Raw genomic sequence first — 15942 nt, 5'->3', positions numbered from 1 at the left:
TTGACAAGGACACAATGACTGGGTTTATTTGAAAAATATTAATCCATGGTGTTGTCCAAATGATGTGCTTTGTAATGAGCATAATTATCTTTCAGAACTTTGGGTAGACTTCTATGACAATATATGTGAGACAGTTATATCAGAACGGGGCCAGCTTCCCTCCCTAGCCCCCCTCACCTTTTGTCCTGCCCTCACACCATATCCTGGGATGGGCAGGTCCTCTGTCCAATCACAGATGGCATTCCATCTCCTCCATATACTCTATACACACAGAACCACTTCCTTTTCTGAATTTTTTTTTTAAGTAGGCTTGACACCCAGTGCGAAACCCAATGTGGGGCTTGAACTCACAACCCCGAGATCAAGACCTGAGCTGAGATCGAGTCAGACACTTAACTGACTGAGCCACCCAGGTACCCCTGAGTTATTTTCTGACCCCATAATTTTCTCCTTGTACTGATAACTAAGTCTAAATTAAAATGAATTCCACTCCCAATCAGTTTGGAAGCCATTCATTTACTCAACAAATATTGTCCAAATACCTGTCTTCTTGAGATCTGTGTGCTAATCTCACAGGATATAGCTATGGAAAAGCACCAAAGATTATTTTTTCTTAGACTTTTAGTGGAAGATAAATAGAAAACAACTAAAGGAATTTCAATCGTATATGACAGAGGAAAGTTGCAGTGTTTCAGGGAATCTAAAATAGATCTTACCTGGTAAGATTTATGGACTTTGTTACCCTGTAGCAGTTCTTCACATGATAGCCGTACAATTGCTGTTTCTTAGCTATTAATGAGAAAATCAGAATTTATGTCATCCCTCAAGCATATGAAATCCAATTGTCGTTAAATGGAGGAAAAGTGAGAAGAGAGGTAAAGATAAACACTTTGAATTCTTATACTTAAAGAAAAGTTTAGGGTGTGTAGAGATGTGGTTTCCTTTTAGCTTTTAGAATCTACTGAAAAATGTCTCATTATTCTGAAGGAGGATTGTAGGACAGTGATAGATCCTTTGAAGTGATATGGTCATTTGTTAGAAGTTTGTCCAATCAGATTGAAGTTTATTTAATAGGCAGATAAACTACATGCAAAGAAATAGCATTTGCTAATACCTTGGCATAGAAGACTTGAAGGATGATGAACACTTTGGGCTGTTGTGAAACTTTTGTAGTTGCACAAGTCGTTTTTGAAATTCTTACAGTGCAAGGGGTACAAGGTTAATTGTAGCAAACATATTTTGGTGGAACTTGTTAGACGAAAATCAGTGGTTATAGAGAATTAAATAAAACTCATTTTCAATCTTTCAACTCCCTGCAGGGAGGAAGCTGGAGGTATAAATAATCCACCACTTGCTCTTTGATCTCCTTAGTGCTTCTGCTCAGTGCAACCCAATGGGACCCATTGAGAGAGAACAACGCAATCCATTGAGGTAATCCATTTAGGTAGCCTCCAGCAAAGTGGAGAAGATTGGGGATGAGGGAGAATGGAAAATATGCAGCAGAAAGGCTATTTATTAGACAGTCGCTCATAAGCCTGGCCACTCTAAGAGAGCCAACTTGTGGCCATCAGTTCAGGTGAAGCCTCAGTGTTTCAACACAATGGCTTCTGAACTCTGGTTCAGAAGTGCTTTGCCTCAGTTCCCAACTTCTGGCCCTCCCTTAGCCAATGCTCTCCTGTCATACGAGCTGAGCACGTTTGATTTTGGTTTTCTGACCTTGTATTGCCGCTCTTAATATCTTTTCAATTAGAAGCAACCTAGAACGATGCCTGGTAAATCTCTGTTAAAGAAAGAATTGGCATGACAACCGTAGTCCGCTCTTGACAAATCTGTTCAACGTGTCGCTCTGGTTTGGTCAGCACTCTTGGCTCCCATACTCGACGTTCTTCCTTGGTTGATGGCCCTCCTTGCCTTCCTTGGGTTCTATGTTTTTATTTAGTTTGTATCCTGATTGGGTTAAAAGAGCTTCTGGGCAACATGCACCCTAGAAGACCAAAGTCTAGACAACATTGACTTTGCTGCCTTTTTTTCCTATTCTTTTAAGAATTTTTACCTCCTCTCCCAGATTCCCACTTTTGGAAGCAGATTTTCAGCATCACTTTTATGTTAATGAGTATTTATGTGGCAGATGCCATGGCTCATATTTCAGCCTCTCCTGTACATTTTGAGAGCATTTTAGTACTTATTATTTCCTTATTTTGGACAGGAACTCCTTTCTGAGCTTAAAATATTTTTTTTAATGTTTTATTTATCTCTGAGAGAGAGAGAGACAGCGTGAACAGGGGAGGGTCAGAGAGAGAGAGAGGGAGAGATACAGAATCTGAAGCAGGCTCCAGGTTCTGAGCTGTCAGCACAGAGCAGGACATAGGGCTTGGGTTCTGTGAGATCATGACCTGAACTGATGTTGGACGCTTAACTGAGAGCCACGCAGGTGTCCCTATTGACTGACATGTCCCTAAGGCAAACAAGAAAAGGACATAGGTGGCTCCCACAGGTGTGCCAACTTTTGCTAAGGGCAAGAATAATCACAAACCTTGGAAGTGAACTGCCTACCTTTGAATGTTATTTTAATGACTGACTATGTAATCTTGGGCAAGTTACCTAACTTTTAGTGCTCTAAATGGGGTGGTAATTTCCAACTTATATATTTTCTGTGAGGGAAAATGAGGTAATATAGTTTAGTAAAGTGCTTAACGATGTTTAGCACCGAGATCAAGTCCTGAGAAAAATGAACAAAACATCGGTGAGCTGTGGGATAACGTCAAGAAGGCAAATATATGTATATTTGGAGTCTCCAAATGAAGAGGGCAGGGACAAAATAAAATAATTGAAGATATATTGTCCAAAAATTGTCCAAATCTTGTGACAACTATAAACCCACAGGTTCAATGAATGCCAAAAACCCCAACCACAAGGAAAATTAATAAAAATATACCAAAGTACATCATAATCAAATTACCGAAAACCAGTTATAGGGAGAAATTCTTAAACACAGCAGAGGGGGAAAAATACATCTTGCGTATAAATAAAGATAAAGATGACAGCATACTGACTGTAAGAAGCAGGTGCTCTAGGGGCGCCTGGGGGGCTCAGTCAGTTGTGTCTGACTTGGGCTCAGGTCATGATCTCGCAGTTCATTGGTTTGGGCCCCATGTCAGGCTCTGTGCTGACAGCTCAGAGCCTGGAGCCTGCTTTGGATTCTGTGTCTCCCTCTCTCTCTGCCCTCCCTTGCTCATGCTTTATCTCTCAATAATAAATAAACGTTAAAAGAAAATTAAAAAAAAGAAGCATAAACTCTTAAAGACAGTGAAGTCACATCCATAAACACAGAAAGAAAAAAACGCATCACATTAGAATTCTACACCCAGTGAAAATATCTTTAAAAAACAAAGGCCAAACACTTAATCTGACCTACAAAAGAGAAAAGATTTCATCATCACCAGACAAGTACTAGAAGAAATGGAAACTGTTAGGCAAAGTCCTGCGCTCACAAAGAAAATGATACCGAGTGGAAGTCTGATTTTACACAAAGGAATGAAGGCTATGGAAATAAACATTTTCCTTTCTCATTGTCTTTAAGAGGTAATTGATCATGTAAAGGTAAAATAGTAACAATGCTTTATGGAGTTTATATCACATATAGAAGTAAAATGTATGAAACCAATAACATTAAAGCAAGGAGAGAAGTAATGGAAGTATATTGTTGTGAGGTATACATTCTATACGTGAAGTGATATGATATTACTTGAAGATTAACCCTAAAACAACCACTAAAAATAAAATAAAGATTAGCTAAGAAAACAATACAGGAAATAAAATAGGATAATTAAAAAGACTTCATCTAAAAGTAAGCAGTGAGAGGGGGAAAAAGGGAATAAAGAAGATATGAATTAACTATTCAACAACTAGCAATGTGGCAAAGTGACATGTCCCTAAGGCAAACAAGAGAAGGAAGTAGGTGGCTTCCACAGGGATGCCTGTTGTGTTCTTGTGTTCTTTTGCTAGGCACAAGAGTAATCACGAACCTTGGAAGTGGACTGACTGGCTTAGAATGCTGATATTCTAATGATTAACGATGTAATCTTGGGCAAGTTATTTTTATCTGGAATTTTTATTTCACTTTAAAAATACAAAATTTACTTTTTGAAATCATCAGTGCCAATTAGCATTACATTTTAAGAGCAAGAAAGAGGTTCTAAGAGTCTCAATATGATTTCTTTCCTTTTACCTGTTCTTTTTCTATTCATTATTCTTCTTGCTGAAGTATACCCTTTAGTATAGCTTTCAGAAAGAGTTATAAGTGTCCCTAATATTTGTACTCTTCTAAATGTCTCAATATTACAGTCTTAAATACTCATTTACTTAAATCTAGGATCTTGGCTTGACTGTCTCCACCTCTGCCCCGACTGTCCTTAGTTTTTAAAAGATAGAGTAAAACCTTGGATTTCGATTAACTTGTTCAGCGAGTATTCCGCAAGACGAGCAAACATTTCTAATCAATTTCAACTTCATAAACGAGTGATGTCTTGCAAGACGAGTAGTACATGATGCCAAACATCACATGATCACAACTGAGCCAATGGTTCTTTAAATTTGCTTTGATATACGAGTGCTTTGGATTACAAGTATATAATTTTCCGAATGAATTATGCTCACAAACCAAGGTTTTACTGTATTTTATAATGTATTCTAGCACGTATTATGTCAATGTAAAACCTTCAATCTGTCCAACTGTTACTCCTTTGTAAGTAATTCCCCTTTTTTCTTTGGTGGTTTCTTAGATTTCTCTTCATTGGTGGTGTTTTAAATTTCACTGTCATGTAGCTACATATGGATTTACTTTTATGTATCCTGCTGGGCACCCTCTTCATGTTTTCTATCTTTGGATCAAAGCCTTTCTTCAATCCCCTAAAGTTTGGAGCCACTGTATTTTTCCATAACAACTTTACTGAGATCTAACTGACACACTATAAAATTCATTTTTTAAAAGTGTACAATTCAGTTGTTCTTAACATATGCTCAAATCATGCCCCCATCACCGCTCTATAATTCCAGAATATTTTTATTACCTCTGGGAGAAACGTCAGAACCAATAGCGGTGAATCCCCATTCACCCTCTCCCCCAGCCCCTGGCAAACACTAACGTACTTTCTGCCTCTAAGGATCCTGGATTTTTAATATAAGTGGAATATGTGAACTTCAGTGTCTTGCTTCTTTCACTTTGCCTAATGTTTGCAAGGTTCGTCCATGTTGCAACATGTATCTGTGTCTCATCCCTTTTTTGGTTGAATAATATTCTATTGTGTGGATGTGCCACATTTTATTTATCCTTTTATCAGATGATGAGGATTTGGGTTGTTTCTACAATTTGACTATTATGAATAGTGTTGCTGTGAACATTTGTGTACAAGTTTTTGTACAGACTTTTTTTTTTTTTTTCATTCTCTTGTATATAAACGTAGTGGTGGAAATTCTGGGTCATGTGGCAGCTATGTGTTTAACATTTAAACTGTTTTCCAGCAATGTATGAGGGTCCCAACTTTTCCATATCCTTGAGATCACTTGTTATTGGCCATCTTGTTTTATGGTAGCCATTCTAGTAGATGTGAAAGGCTACTGCCGGAGGCCGAGCCAGCTCCGGCAGGTCCAGGGATCCCTGAAGGGTGGACGGTGTCGGCGAGAGAGAGAGAGAGAGAGAGAGAGTGAGAGAGCCCCGGAGATTCTTTCTGATCACCAGGCAGGCATCTCTGTCCTGTCGGTTTTTGTGTCTTTATTTAAAGGTTCAGCAACAAGATGAAGTCATAGAAAGGAATTTCTTACAAGGGGAGGTCTTTTGTGATAACAATAGTAGAATTATTCCAACCAAGGAAATAACAGAATGTTCTTAGTGAAAAATAGGATAACATATAGGTCAAATTGTATATAGATAAATTAGGAGTATTTTGTCTGGCTCTCAAGAGGATGAATGTTTCTGAATTGGTTTGTTTGTGGAGACTAACATGGGGACCCTAAATGGGTCAGTCTTTTGCCCCTGGGTTATGTTTTAGCTGCTCTTATCCATCCTCATCCCAGGTGCCAGTGTAAGAGAGGGTGTTTGTGGAAAGTAGGCCTTGAGGAAGAGATTGTTATGTTTCACCAAATAGCAAAGATATATGTGGTAACTATGTTTTGCTCTTAACCCCAAAATAGGCCCTTGGTCTCAGGGCCAGGCTCAACTGTAGTTCTTGTGTTCTTAACCCCCTAAGTCTCGGATCTGCAAGGCCCATAAGAAGATCCTTTTGACAATTTTCCCCATAGAGCTTTCATCCAAAATTTCTTTAGTAAAGGCAGGAATACGCTTTTCCTTATGAGGTATCTGTATTCAAAATATGGGTCTGATATGGAATATAGTGAGGCCTGGTCAATACCAGTAGGCTTATATCCAACATGAGCAGAAGGAGATACCAGTTTTCATTTCTCACGGCAGGAGCTACAAACATTGCCATTTCCTTCCTGTGACTGCCATCCAGAGAGGCCGGTGCGGCTCCCTGCGGGCTACTAGTTTTTTCTCTGTCATTTTCATAGTCTAAGTTTTTGGAACTTCTAAAATATATTTATTGAAGCTATTTTGTCTATTCTTGTCACTTAAATACCTTTTCAATTAAAAAACATCTTCGTTGGGGCACCTGGGTGGCTCAGTCAGTTAAGCAGGTGACTGATCATGATCTCGCGGTTCGTGAGTTCAAGCCCCGTGATGGGCTCTGTGCTGACAGCTCAGAGCCTGGAGCTGCTTCGGATTCTGTGTCTCCCTCTCTCTCTGCTCCTCCCCCATTCATGCTCTGTTTCTCTCTCTCTCAAAAATGAATAAATGTTAAAAAAATGTTTAAGTCTTTGTTTAGTTGTGGGTGATTTCCTCATTATTAACTGTTAGCTAATGCAATTGTGTACTGTGTCTAGTCTAGAATTTATCCTATTTAATTATTTTTTCCAAATAACTATATACTCATTGCTAACACGTTTTAATTTCATAATTTCTTGATCTCCTTATTATGGATGGCCTTCCTGTTTTTATTACTTTGACAATCTTGAAATACTTGTTTTCAGCGTTCTTTTCAGGTGGTCTTAATACTTGCATTTTATCATGATGAAGTTGTTGCATTTGTTGGCTTCCTTAAACTTATTTTCCTTATATATTTTAGAATTTTACAGTGCTACTCATATCAAGAGTGAGTGTTTCTCTGCCTCTCCTTCCCCATTCTTACTTATTTACCAGTTTTGGTTCAGAAATAGAATTTACATTGTAGGTTTGGGGACACCTCCCCATAATGAAGGTAATCATTTTGCAAATTTAGTGGCTAAGCAGGCAGAGGGCTTTGCCCAGATACCAGTTCTTTAACTGTATCTACTTACTCCTATCACCCTAAGAAATCAAGTCCTGCTTAGCCTTCTTGACTTTTTTTGCCTTTTTCAATCAATGGACAAGAACTGCCCCTCTCTGAGGTCTTTGGCAATGGAGGTGGCTCTTGTACATTGCCATTTGGTCCCAGTTATTATGAAAAAGTCAAATAGGAGGCTATCTCCAGCAGACTCTTGGCTCAGAACCTGGGAACCCATCATTTTAGCTCCCGCATAATATAGATTGTTTATATTTTGCCTAAACTACATGTACGTTCTTCTTTTTCTGAGCATAATTATGTCCTTTAAATTAAAACAATCCAGGGGCACCTGAGTGGCTCAGTCGGTTAGGCGTCTGACGTCAGCTCAAGTCATGATCTCACAGTCAGTGAGTTCGGGCCCCACCTTGGACTCTGTGCTGACAGCTCAGAGCCTGGAGCTTGCTTTGGATTCTGTGTCTCCCTCTCTCTCTGACCTTCCCCTGCTCACACTGTGTCTCTCTCTCTCAAAAATAAGTAAAACATTAAAAAAAATTAAACAACAACAACAAAAAATCTACCATCAGGAGAGAGACTTGTTTTCTCCTTGGAGTAATGTCCCACGGAGAACACAGTTATGTGATTCCTAGAGTTGTGAGAAATTTCAAGACGCTTGTACTTTGAGCCATTACATTTACAGCTTACGATACACATGATAAAAAGCTTGAACTTCTAAGTTATATAATTCAATATGTATAGAAAAAGGATTATTTAATATAATCTGTCAAAAAATTATCTGAGAAAAAGACAAAGAACCAAATAGATAAATGGGCACATGCATATTGTAAATGGGAATACAAATTGGTATGGTGTATTTGGAAGTTATGGGTCGATAACCATAACATATTAAACATGCATATCTTTTGAGCAGTTGCACTTTGAGGAGGTCATCCCATGGAAGAGTCCAAATGTACAGGATTGGCAGGGAAGGCAGTCTCATGAACAGCCTGCATAAGAAAGCCTTGAGCCTGAAGCACTTCCTTACTAAGAGATAAAGAACTCACACAGCCCGTTGGAGGTTTATCCCCTTGTGTGGGAATATCTCTCCTTGTTTCATGTTCAGAGAGTAAAGTTGGTGTGCGTGATATGACCCCTGGCCAGCCGCATGGCAACATCTATCCTCTGCGGGGAGGGGGGTAGGGTTCCTTCCACTGCCACAGGAGAAGGGTGCAGGTAGGCGAATTGCCATATGTTGGCCATGGATAGAGACCTGATGGTCAGTGGGGGACTGATGCCCAGTATAGAAGCTAATCTTGCCCTGTCTCTTCTCTATGTAAATAAAACATTGGCCAATCCAATACTTAATTGCATTGTGTTTTCCTTGGTGACTCTGATACCAAGATGCAATGGGCAGAAGTGTTTAGAGTCTTTCTTTCGGGTCATGTGGGACTTTGCTTGACAACTGCTACTAGTACTGCTACTGCCACACACACGCACACACACACACATGCACACACACACTTTTTATACAGGATAGGGTATGTTGTACATATATATTTATGAGGATGTCGCTGCAAGATGGTTGGTAATATGAAAAAAATGCCAGTGGAATTGTTCAAAAAAAAAAAAACCAAGGCACAGGGGTGCCCGGGTGGCTCAGTTGTTGAGCATCTGATTTTGGCTCAGGTCGTGATCTCATGGTTTGTGAGTTCAAGTCCCACATCAGGCTCTGTGCTGTCCCTCCCCCACCTGAGCTCTCTCAAAAACAAATTAAAACCTTAAAAAAAGCAAAGCATACATGTTACACAGTAACCATGCTGCAGTTGAAGAGCATCAGGCTGACTCACAGGCTGACATAGAAATATTGCCAAGACACATTAGGTGAAAAAAAAGGTGGCAGAATAAAATGTACAGAATTATTTTATTCATGTTGACAATAAAAATAAAGCTGGATATGTCCATGCAGGCATGGGTGGAGGTCATTATGAAAAAAATATATTTAAGATAAACACCAAACTTTTAGTAGTGGTTACTTCTGTGGAAGTTATGGGAGATGAAAGAGGAATTTAACTTGAACAGTGTATAGTTCTGCATTTGTTTGAATTTTCTTATGAAGAACAAGTATAGCACTGAAAACTCTCTGAAATTACCTTCTTTGTTGTTTAGTGTTTCACTCTACACATTAGAACATACATTTGAGCATGCATAAACTTGGGTGGAATTCTATTTTCCGTAGCCCCTGGACCTGGAATCGTGCATGGCCTATAGTATATGCTCCATGAATATTTATGCAGTGAATAACATGAACATTAGAAAGGGAAGAGACGGCGTGCCCTGTAAGTTCTGCCCATTCTCAGTTCACCTAAGCTCCTGCCCCACCAGCCAAGTCTTTAACAAGAGCTCAGTCTCCCATCGCCTCAATGTTGATTTCAAGTTGTATGACCTCCTTGTGGCCCCTCCTCTTTTCTTATCCCCTTTACTGTCCCTAGAAGATCTAGCCTTCTACTCCATTGGCAACGTGAAGGAAGAATTCTAGAAGGTTGGTTCTTTCAGTTCATGCATGCAACTCCCCCAGCTTCCCCATTTCTTTTCTCGATTGGCTGTAAAATGAGGGCTGGCATAGTGGCAGCAGGCTGAGGCCCTGGAGTTCTCCCGGAAATGGAGCAGAGAGAGGCAAGAATCAGATGCCTCGTGGCCAAGGGAAGATGGTGCCTGTCTGCAAGGTGCGGGATGAAGTAGTCTCTTGAAACAAGTCCACCATTAAAGCTGGAGAATTCCATTATCTATGGTCTGTCCCTCTTCCCTTGCTGAGGATGGTCTGGTCCCCTACCAGTTATACTGACCCCAACAAGCCTACAAGGAGACCCGGTACATGAAACACACCCAGGTGGGTCAAGGCTGCTTGACCAAACACCCCACCTGGATGTTCTAAACATAAAACAGTACGGTAGGAACAACATAAAGTATATCCGGTATTTTGCTAGCATTACCACTGAGTCCGTCTGTGACCAGGGGCTTAGACAGGCTTGTATATATCTTAAAAGGGAGACCAAAATGACTCTTGAGAGAATTTTATCATTAAAAAAACCTCATTCATTTATTTCATGGATTTAGACCATTCAGCACAGAGCAGAAAGTAGTTCAGATGTGTAACTTGAAAAATACGTTTGAGAAGCAAAAGAGTAACTAAGGATACCCAAATGGTCAATCAGCATATAAAGGATGCTTGATCTCACCAGCAATTAAGGGAATGTAAATTAAAACAGAATGGCGAAAATTAAATAAGGCTGACAATATGAAGTATTGGTAGGATATAAACTGTGGATAGGAGCCCAAATGAGCACAACCTCTTTAAAAGCTGCTTGGCATTGTAAGGGCGCCTGGGTAGCTAAGTCCGTTAAGCATCTGACTCTTGATTTTGGCTCATGTCGTGATCTCACAGATGGCATGGAGCCTGCTTGGGATTCTCTTTCTCTTTGCCCCTCACCCCCTTGCATTCTTTCTCTCTCAAAATAAATTTAAAAAAAATTAAATATATTTAAAAACTCTGCTTGGCATAAACTACAGTTGAACATATCATATGCTATGATCTGGCGAACCTGGGGAGGGGCAGAGAGAGAGGGAGACACAGAATCTAAAGCAGGCTCCAGGCTCTGAGCTGTCAGCACAGAGCCTGATGCGGGGCTTGAACTCATGGAGTATAAAATCACGACCTGAGCTGAAGTCAGACGCTTAAACAGATGTTCTATTTCTCCTGGACACTGGTTCATGGGTATGTTTCCTTTCAAGCAATTCAGCGAGATGTGCACTTGTGACATGCAAACTTCTCTGCAGCTATGTTATACTCAGGTTTAAAAAAAGGCGAAGAGAAAAAGTACCAGCATGTGAGATGGATGGGTATGTTTACATGGTTGCCAAGCTCCCTCTGCTGATGTGATTGCTGCATTTCCTTCTCTGCCCAGACAGGCATTCCTGGTCAGTAATATAATGGCATGTCTTTTGTCTTTTGTTTCCCCCCCCCCTTCCTAAGCAATGAGTGAGTTTTACAAGTTCGGGTGTTTGGTGTAGGAAGTGATTAAGAAAATATCTTCATTGCATATTTATCACAAAACATGAAAGTTTATATAACTTTTTGTCCCCCTGGGTAAACTGGGATACTTCGAAGGATGCAAAATGATGACGGATATGGGTGACAGATATAACTGACGCAATTGGTACATTTTTTCCCTCAGGAGAAGGAAGGAANACGGAAGCCCTGAGGGCCTCCTTAGTCCTGTGCCTGCAGCGACCACGCGCTCCCGGGAGGGGGCGCCACACGCACTGTGGGCTCAGCCTGGAGGGCTCTCCCCGTCTTCCCGCAGCCGGCTTTCCCGCTTGCGGAGTGGACGCACACACGCACACTTCTGGGGAAAAGCCCCTACACATCCCAGTAGTCGGAGTTTCCTAGTAGTCAAAGCTCCACGCCCCCTTTTCATCTCCTGAGAACATTCTCCTTACACAGGTTTTACATATTCACAGCGGAAAACTGAGGAAGTGAAGATGAGTATGAGGGGCTCAGCGATCCTTCCTGCTTCATGGGACANAACACCTGTGCGGAGGGCCTCAGTCACAGCCCAGGTATCTGCCTTTAAAACATCCCCAGTGACTCAGGAAAAGGCTCCTCGGAATTAGGACATTCTTGTAAATCAAAACCTTTAAAAATTAAAGGCGCAAAATTCTAATGATGGATTTCAGACCGCAGGCCAGACACGTGGGGACTATTTGGGGACCCGGGAAGAAGCTGTACAGCACCCCTTGAGTCCCATTTCCTCGATACTTACCATACTTGCTATGAAGCTTGACTTCATTTGACCTTTTATGCAGGAGCGGACAGCTGGATAGAAGGAGCCCTCGGGGTTGACCGTCTTCTTCTTTAACCGTTTCCAGGTCCCTTTTGTCTGTTCTCTCCCTCCCTAAACGTTTGGGGCACATCTTCTGGGATCCACACTTTCCGCCAGGCGTGAGGAGGGGAGGACATTGCTGTCCCACCCCAGGCATTGCTGGACCCGTAGCAAAGTGACAGGTGGCAAACGAGGCGACAAGTCCGTTGACCACCTGAGGATTTTGGCCCGGTCTACACGGCTACCCCAAACCAGAGAAGAAAGGGCTCCTACCTAAAAGAACTGTGCTCGATTTGAAAAAATATAGTGTATTGCTTTGATTGTGAAATTTGTGTTATTTTCTCAAACCTTATTGGATGAGGGGTGTGTTACACATATTGTATTATTACAAGGTAGTAACTGTGTTACGATCTTATCAGGGAGGGTCAAGGGCATTTTCCTCTTGCCATCTCTAGGGTGTAGGCTGGATTCCTGTTTCCAGGGTTTGGGAATCATTTGCTCTGGGGGAGAGAATTTAAAACCTGGGTTATTACGACGACAGTCTGGGTTTTAGGTTTCTTTGGAAAAGTCTGGCAACATGGGGCTGGCATTTCCCAGGGAAACAATTGTCTAAGGCCGAATGGAGATGTGATATCTGATGTGTTAGAGCCTCACTGCCCCTTTTTGCTCAGGACACTGGTTTCCAAGGGCCAGCTGCTGTTTCTCCCCTTCTTCCTGATCTGCTCCAAGCCCTTACATTACTTCCATTTCTAGTTCAGAAAGGAGAGGGCTGTCACCCAGAAGCAAAAGTTAGTTTGCCAGGGACCAGGAAGATAGGAAGCTGTGTGGCTCTGTGAGTGCTGTTGGCCTGCGACCCCTTGCACTGATCAGAAGAGTCTTCTTACAGTGTATGGCCGAGGGGATGACCCAGGGACCCCAGAGGGGCTGGACTCAGGGACAGACCCCCAGGACAGCGGGGCTGCCTCATCAGAATGGAGCACATAGGCTTGCACGATGGTGGGCTGTAGGGCAGACTCTTCCTCTACTTTTCTGAGTTGCTAAACTCTGAATTTGGGGGGAGGAACCCAAAAGAGAGGTTGGGTGAGGGTGTTGGAGAAATGACTTCGCGGATGGGAGTTTAGTTCTAGGTAGTTTCAATTAGAAAGAAGGAAGGAATGCTACGTTTGTTCCTACATTTGTCGTTGAATGTTGCCCCCAGTGGTTTAATTGATATGAACTAGCCATAAGCTTCTTGCGGGATAATCTGCCTTCTAACATCCGTAATACCTTTTCTAATGATCTGATCACCAAATGCCTTCACTCATCCCTTTACTCATGCATATGTCCATTTGTCAGAGATTGGAGAACCCAGCACTGTTGTGGTGTAAGGATACACAATAGTGAAAGAGATACAGTCCCGAGTTCTTCCAGTTCTTGGTAGTGACCTGAGCAAGGGACAGGGCGCTGGAATGCAAAGGACATTGCTTGCGAGCAAGACGTTTGGGATCTTAATTCTACTTCTGTCCTTCCACTGCTGGGCGGCTTTGGTTCAACTATTTAACCAGAGGGCTTCATCTGCATGTGTGAAATGGGACTAAATTATCTTTAATTTCTTAATTAACTTCTAAAATACTTTGCTGAAGAAAACAGACACACACATCTGGACATAAAGGCAGATCTCCTTATATATGAGGGCATCGCTAATTTCTTTATTAGGTTTTGGTTTTTCGTCCTGTATCTGATTTCCAGAAACGAGAGTGGATATACATTGTATTTTGCTCAATGTGTTTACTCATCTAAGATTTTACATGTCAGGAATTTAAATGAAAAAATGGTTTGGCAGCCTCAGCTGTTGGAAGAGGCAGCCAGCGGTGAGTCTGTCAAAAGCAGATGGCCTCAGAGTCTTCAACTTTAGGATTTACCGTGGAAACCGGAAGGCAAATGAGGACCTTGGGGGAAGAAGAAACTTACACGAATGTCATGCAGTTGGGGTAATGGGTTTATTGTATCTATTTACAAGTAAGCATTTACTGGCATTTTGTCAAAAATGAAGGACAAAGGAACAACAACTATTTTAGCCTGAAAACGACACAGCTCCAATCGGCCAATACTGAGCATAAACACTGTCAAGAGAAGAGAGAACCTGAAGTGAGCGCTCTCAGGTTGTGTGGTTAGTTACCCAGACAATCAAGTCCACTGTACAATGCAAGCAGTGCGCGATAATGAAATACGACTGACCGGGGGGTGTTTGGGGGGGTGAGTGCAGAGGGAGGCTTGCTGGGCCAGGGGTCAGAGGAAAGAAAGGGGGTTAAAATCTCATAAATCCTCCATATCTCTTCTCCATCTCAGGAACTTCCTTGGAGTAGCTTTCGCCTTCTTCGTCAGACGGCAGAGAGTCGGCAAAGCGCTTGAGGAAGCCCCCATACCTTTTCTGGTAGTCCATCCACCACTCGGGACGGCCGACTCTTCTCATGAAGCCCCCATACCGCTTCTGCAGCTCCTTGGCTTCTTCTTCCAGTTGGGGGCTTCTCTTCAAGGCTCTCATGAAGCCCCCGTACCTCTTGCTCACTTCGTCATCATCACTTCCCTCTTGGTGGTGGCCGCTCTCTCGGTTGTCCCCCGTTCCCAGCAGCTCTTTCAGCAGGTCTGAAGAATTGGCCAGGGTGTCTTCTTCCTCTGCGTCCTTCTTCATGAAGCCCCCGTATCTCTTGGCAAGGATTTCCCCTGCATTTGCCTCTTCTTCTGGCTCCTGGGGGTAGAGCTCATCCATTTTCTTCATGAAGCCTCCATACCTTTTCATGAAGCCGCCATATTTTTTGGCTAGCGCGTGGCCCTCCTCCGGCTTGCTGCTCTCTCTGAGGGCGCTGGTGCCATCTTGAGGCAGCTCCAGCTGGGACAGTTGCAGAAGCTCCTTGCAAGTTTCCCAGGTTTTGAGAGAGGGCAGTTTCCCTTCACATTCCAGTGTGCAAGCCTGGGAAAGGAATCCCATTTAGTGATACAAAGAGGCTTTTCTGGTTTCATTAGGTAAACACTGTGTGTGTGTGTGTGTGTGTGTGTGTGTGTGTGTGTGTGTGAAGCGTTCTTCCCCATGGAAACTCTCATTTAATGAGGTGATTTCCATTTTCAATATTCTGAACAGGTAAATCAAAGGAAAATGGTGAAAGCATCGAATCCTAACCACTAGGCCACCAGGGAATTAGCCTAAATTAAAGGAAAATGGAATCACTGTGGATAATTCACGGAGTCAAATTAGAATTTTTCTTTGAATTTTAACAGATTGTAGCTACCAGGCCATTTCAGTATCGAAAGAGACTTTTTTCCCACCCCAATTTTACCTAGACTGGCTGCCCGCACAATCTAATTTCACCGCATAACCTTCCACTGTGATTGCATTTTGTTTGAACTTTTTCTGAGCAAAAGGGAGAAACTTCTCTTTACCTAAGTGGGAACATCACTCCCAGATTCCTTTTATCTTCTTGTCTTGCAGATATGATCAATATTAATAATATCAGGTTTGTTGATGTTATTGTGTTACTATTCTACCTGGAATGGCACTTAGTATTCCTGCAAACATTTTCATTCTTTAAAGAAAAGGAGCAATTTCAGAGTACGCTGGAAAAGAAAGACATTCTAAAACTCAGTTTAAGTCTAGGAATTATTTGGATATGACATATTGATTTGCTGAATGTGGAGATGTTTGTTTTTTGCCCACTCGGTTGGTTAAAACAGAT

The 15942-nt window shown here is 41.9% G+C and overlaps 1 protein-coding gene across 1 annotated transcript; it reads right to left on the bottom strand.

The window, feature by feature from the left end:
- Nucleotides 1–14493: 14493 nt before the first annotated feature.
- Nucleotides 14494–15200, bottom strand: PENK (proenkephalin). The gene has a single exon (XM_077751758.1). The coding sequence runs from the start codon at nucleotides 15198–15200 to the stop codon at nucleotides 14520–14522; it is 681 nt and encodes a 226-aa protein (XP_077607884.1). The 3' UTR covers nucleotides 14494–14519.
- Nucleotides 15201–15942: the final 742 nt, after the last annotated feature.

This window comes from Crocuta crocuta, unplaced genomic scaffold (genome assembly GCF_008692635.1).
Source record: "Crocuta crocuta isolate KB4526 unplaced genomic scaffold, BGI_CrCroc_1.0 scaffold20, whole genome shotgun sequence".
NCBI classification, from domain to species: Eukaryota; Metazoa; Chordata; class Mammalia; order Carnivora; family Hyaenidae; genus Crocuta; species Crocuta crocuta.
Note: the sequence above shows the minus strand (reverse complement) of the source record. Positions and strands in the feature narration are given on the sequence as shown.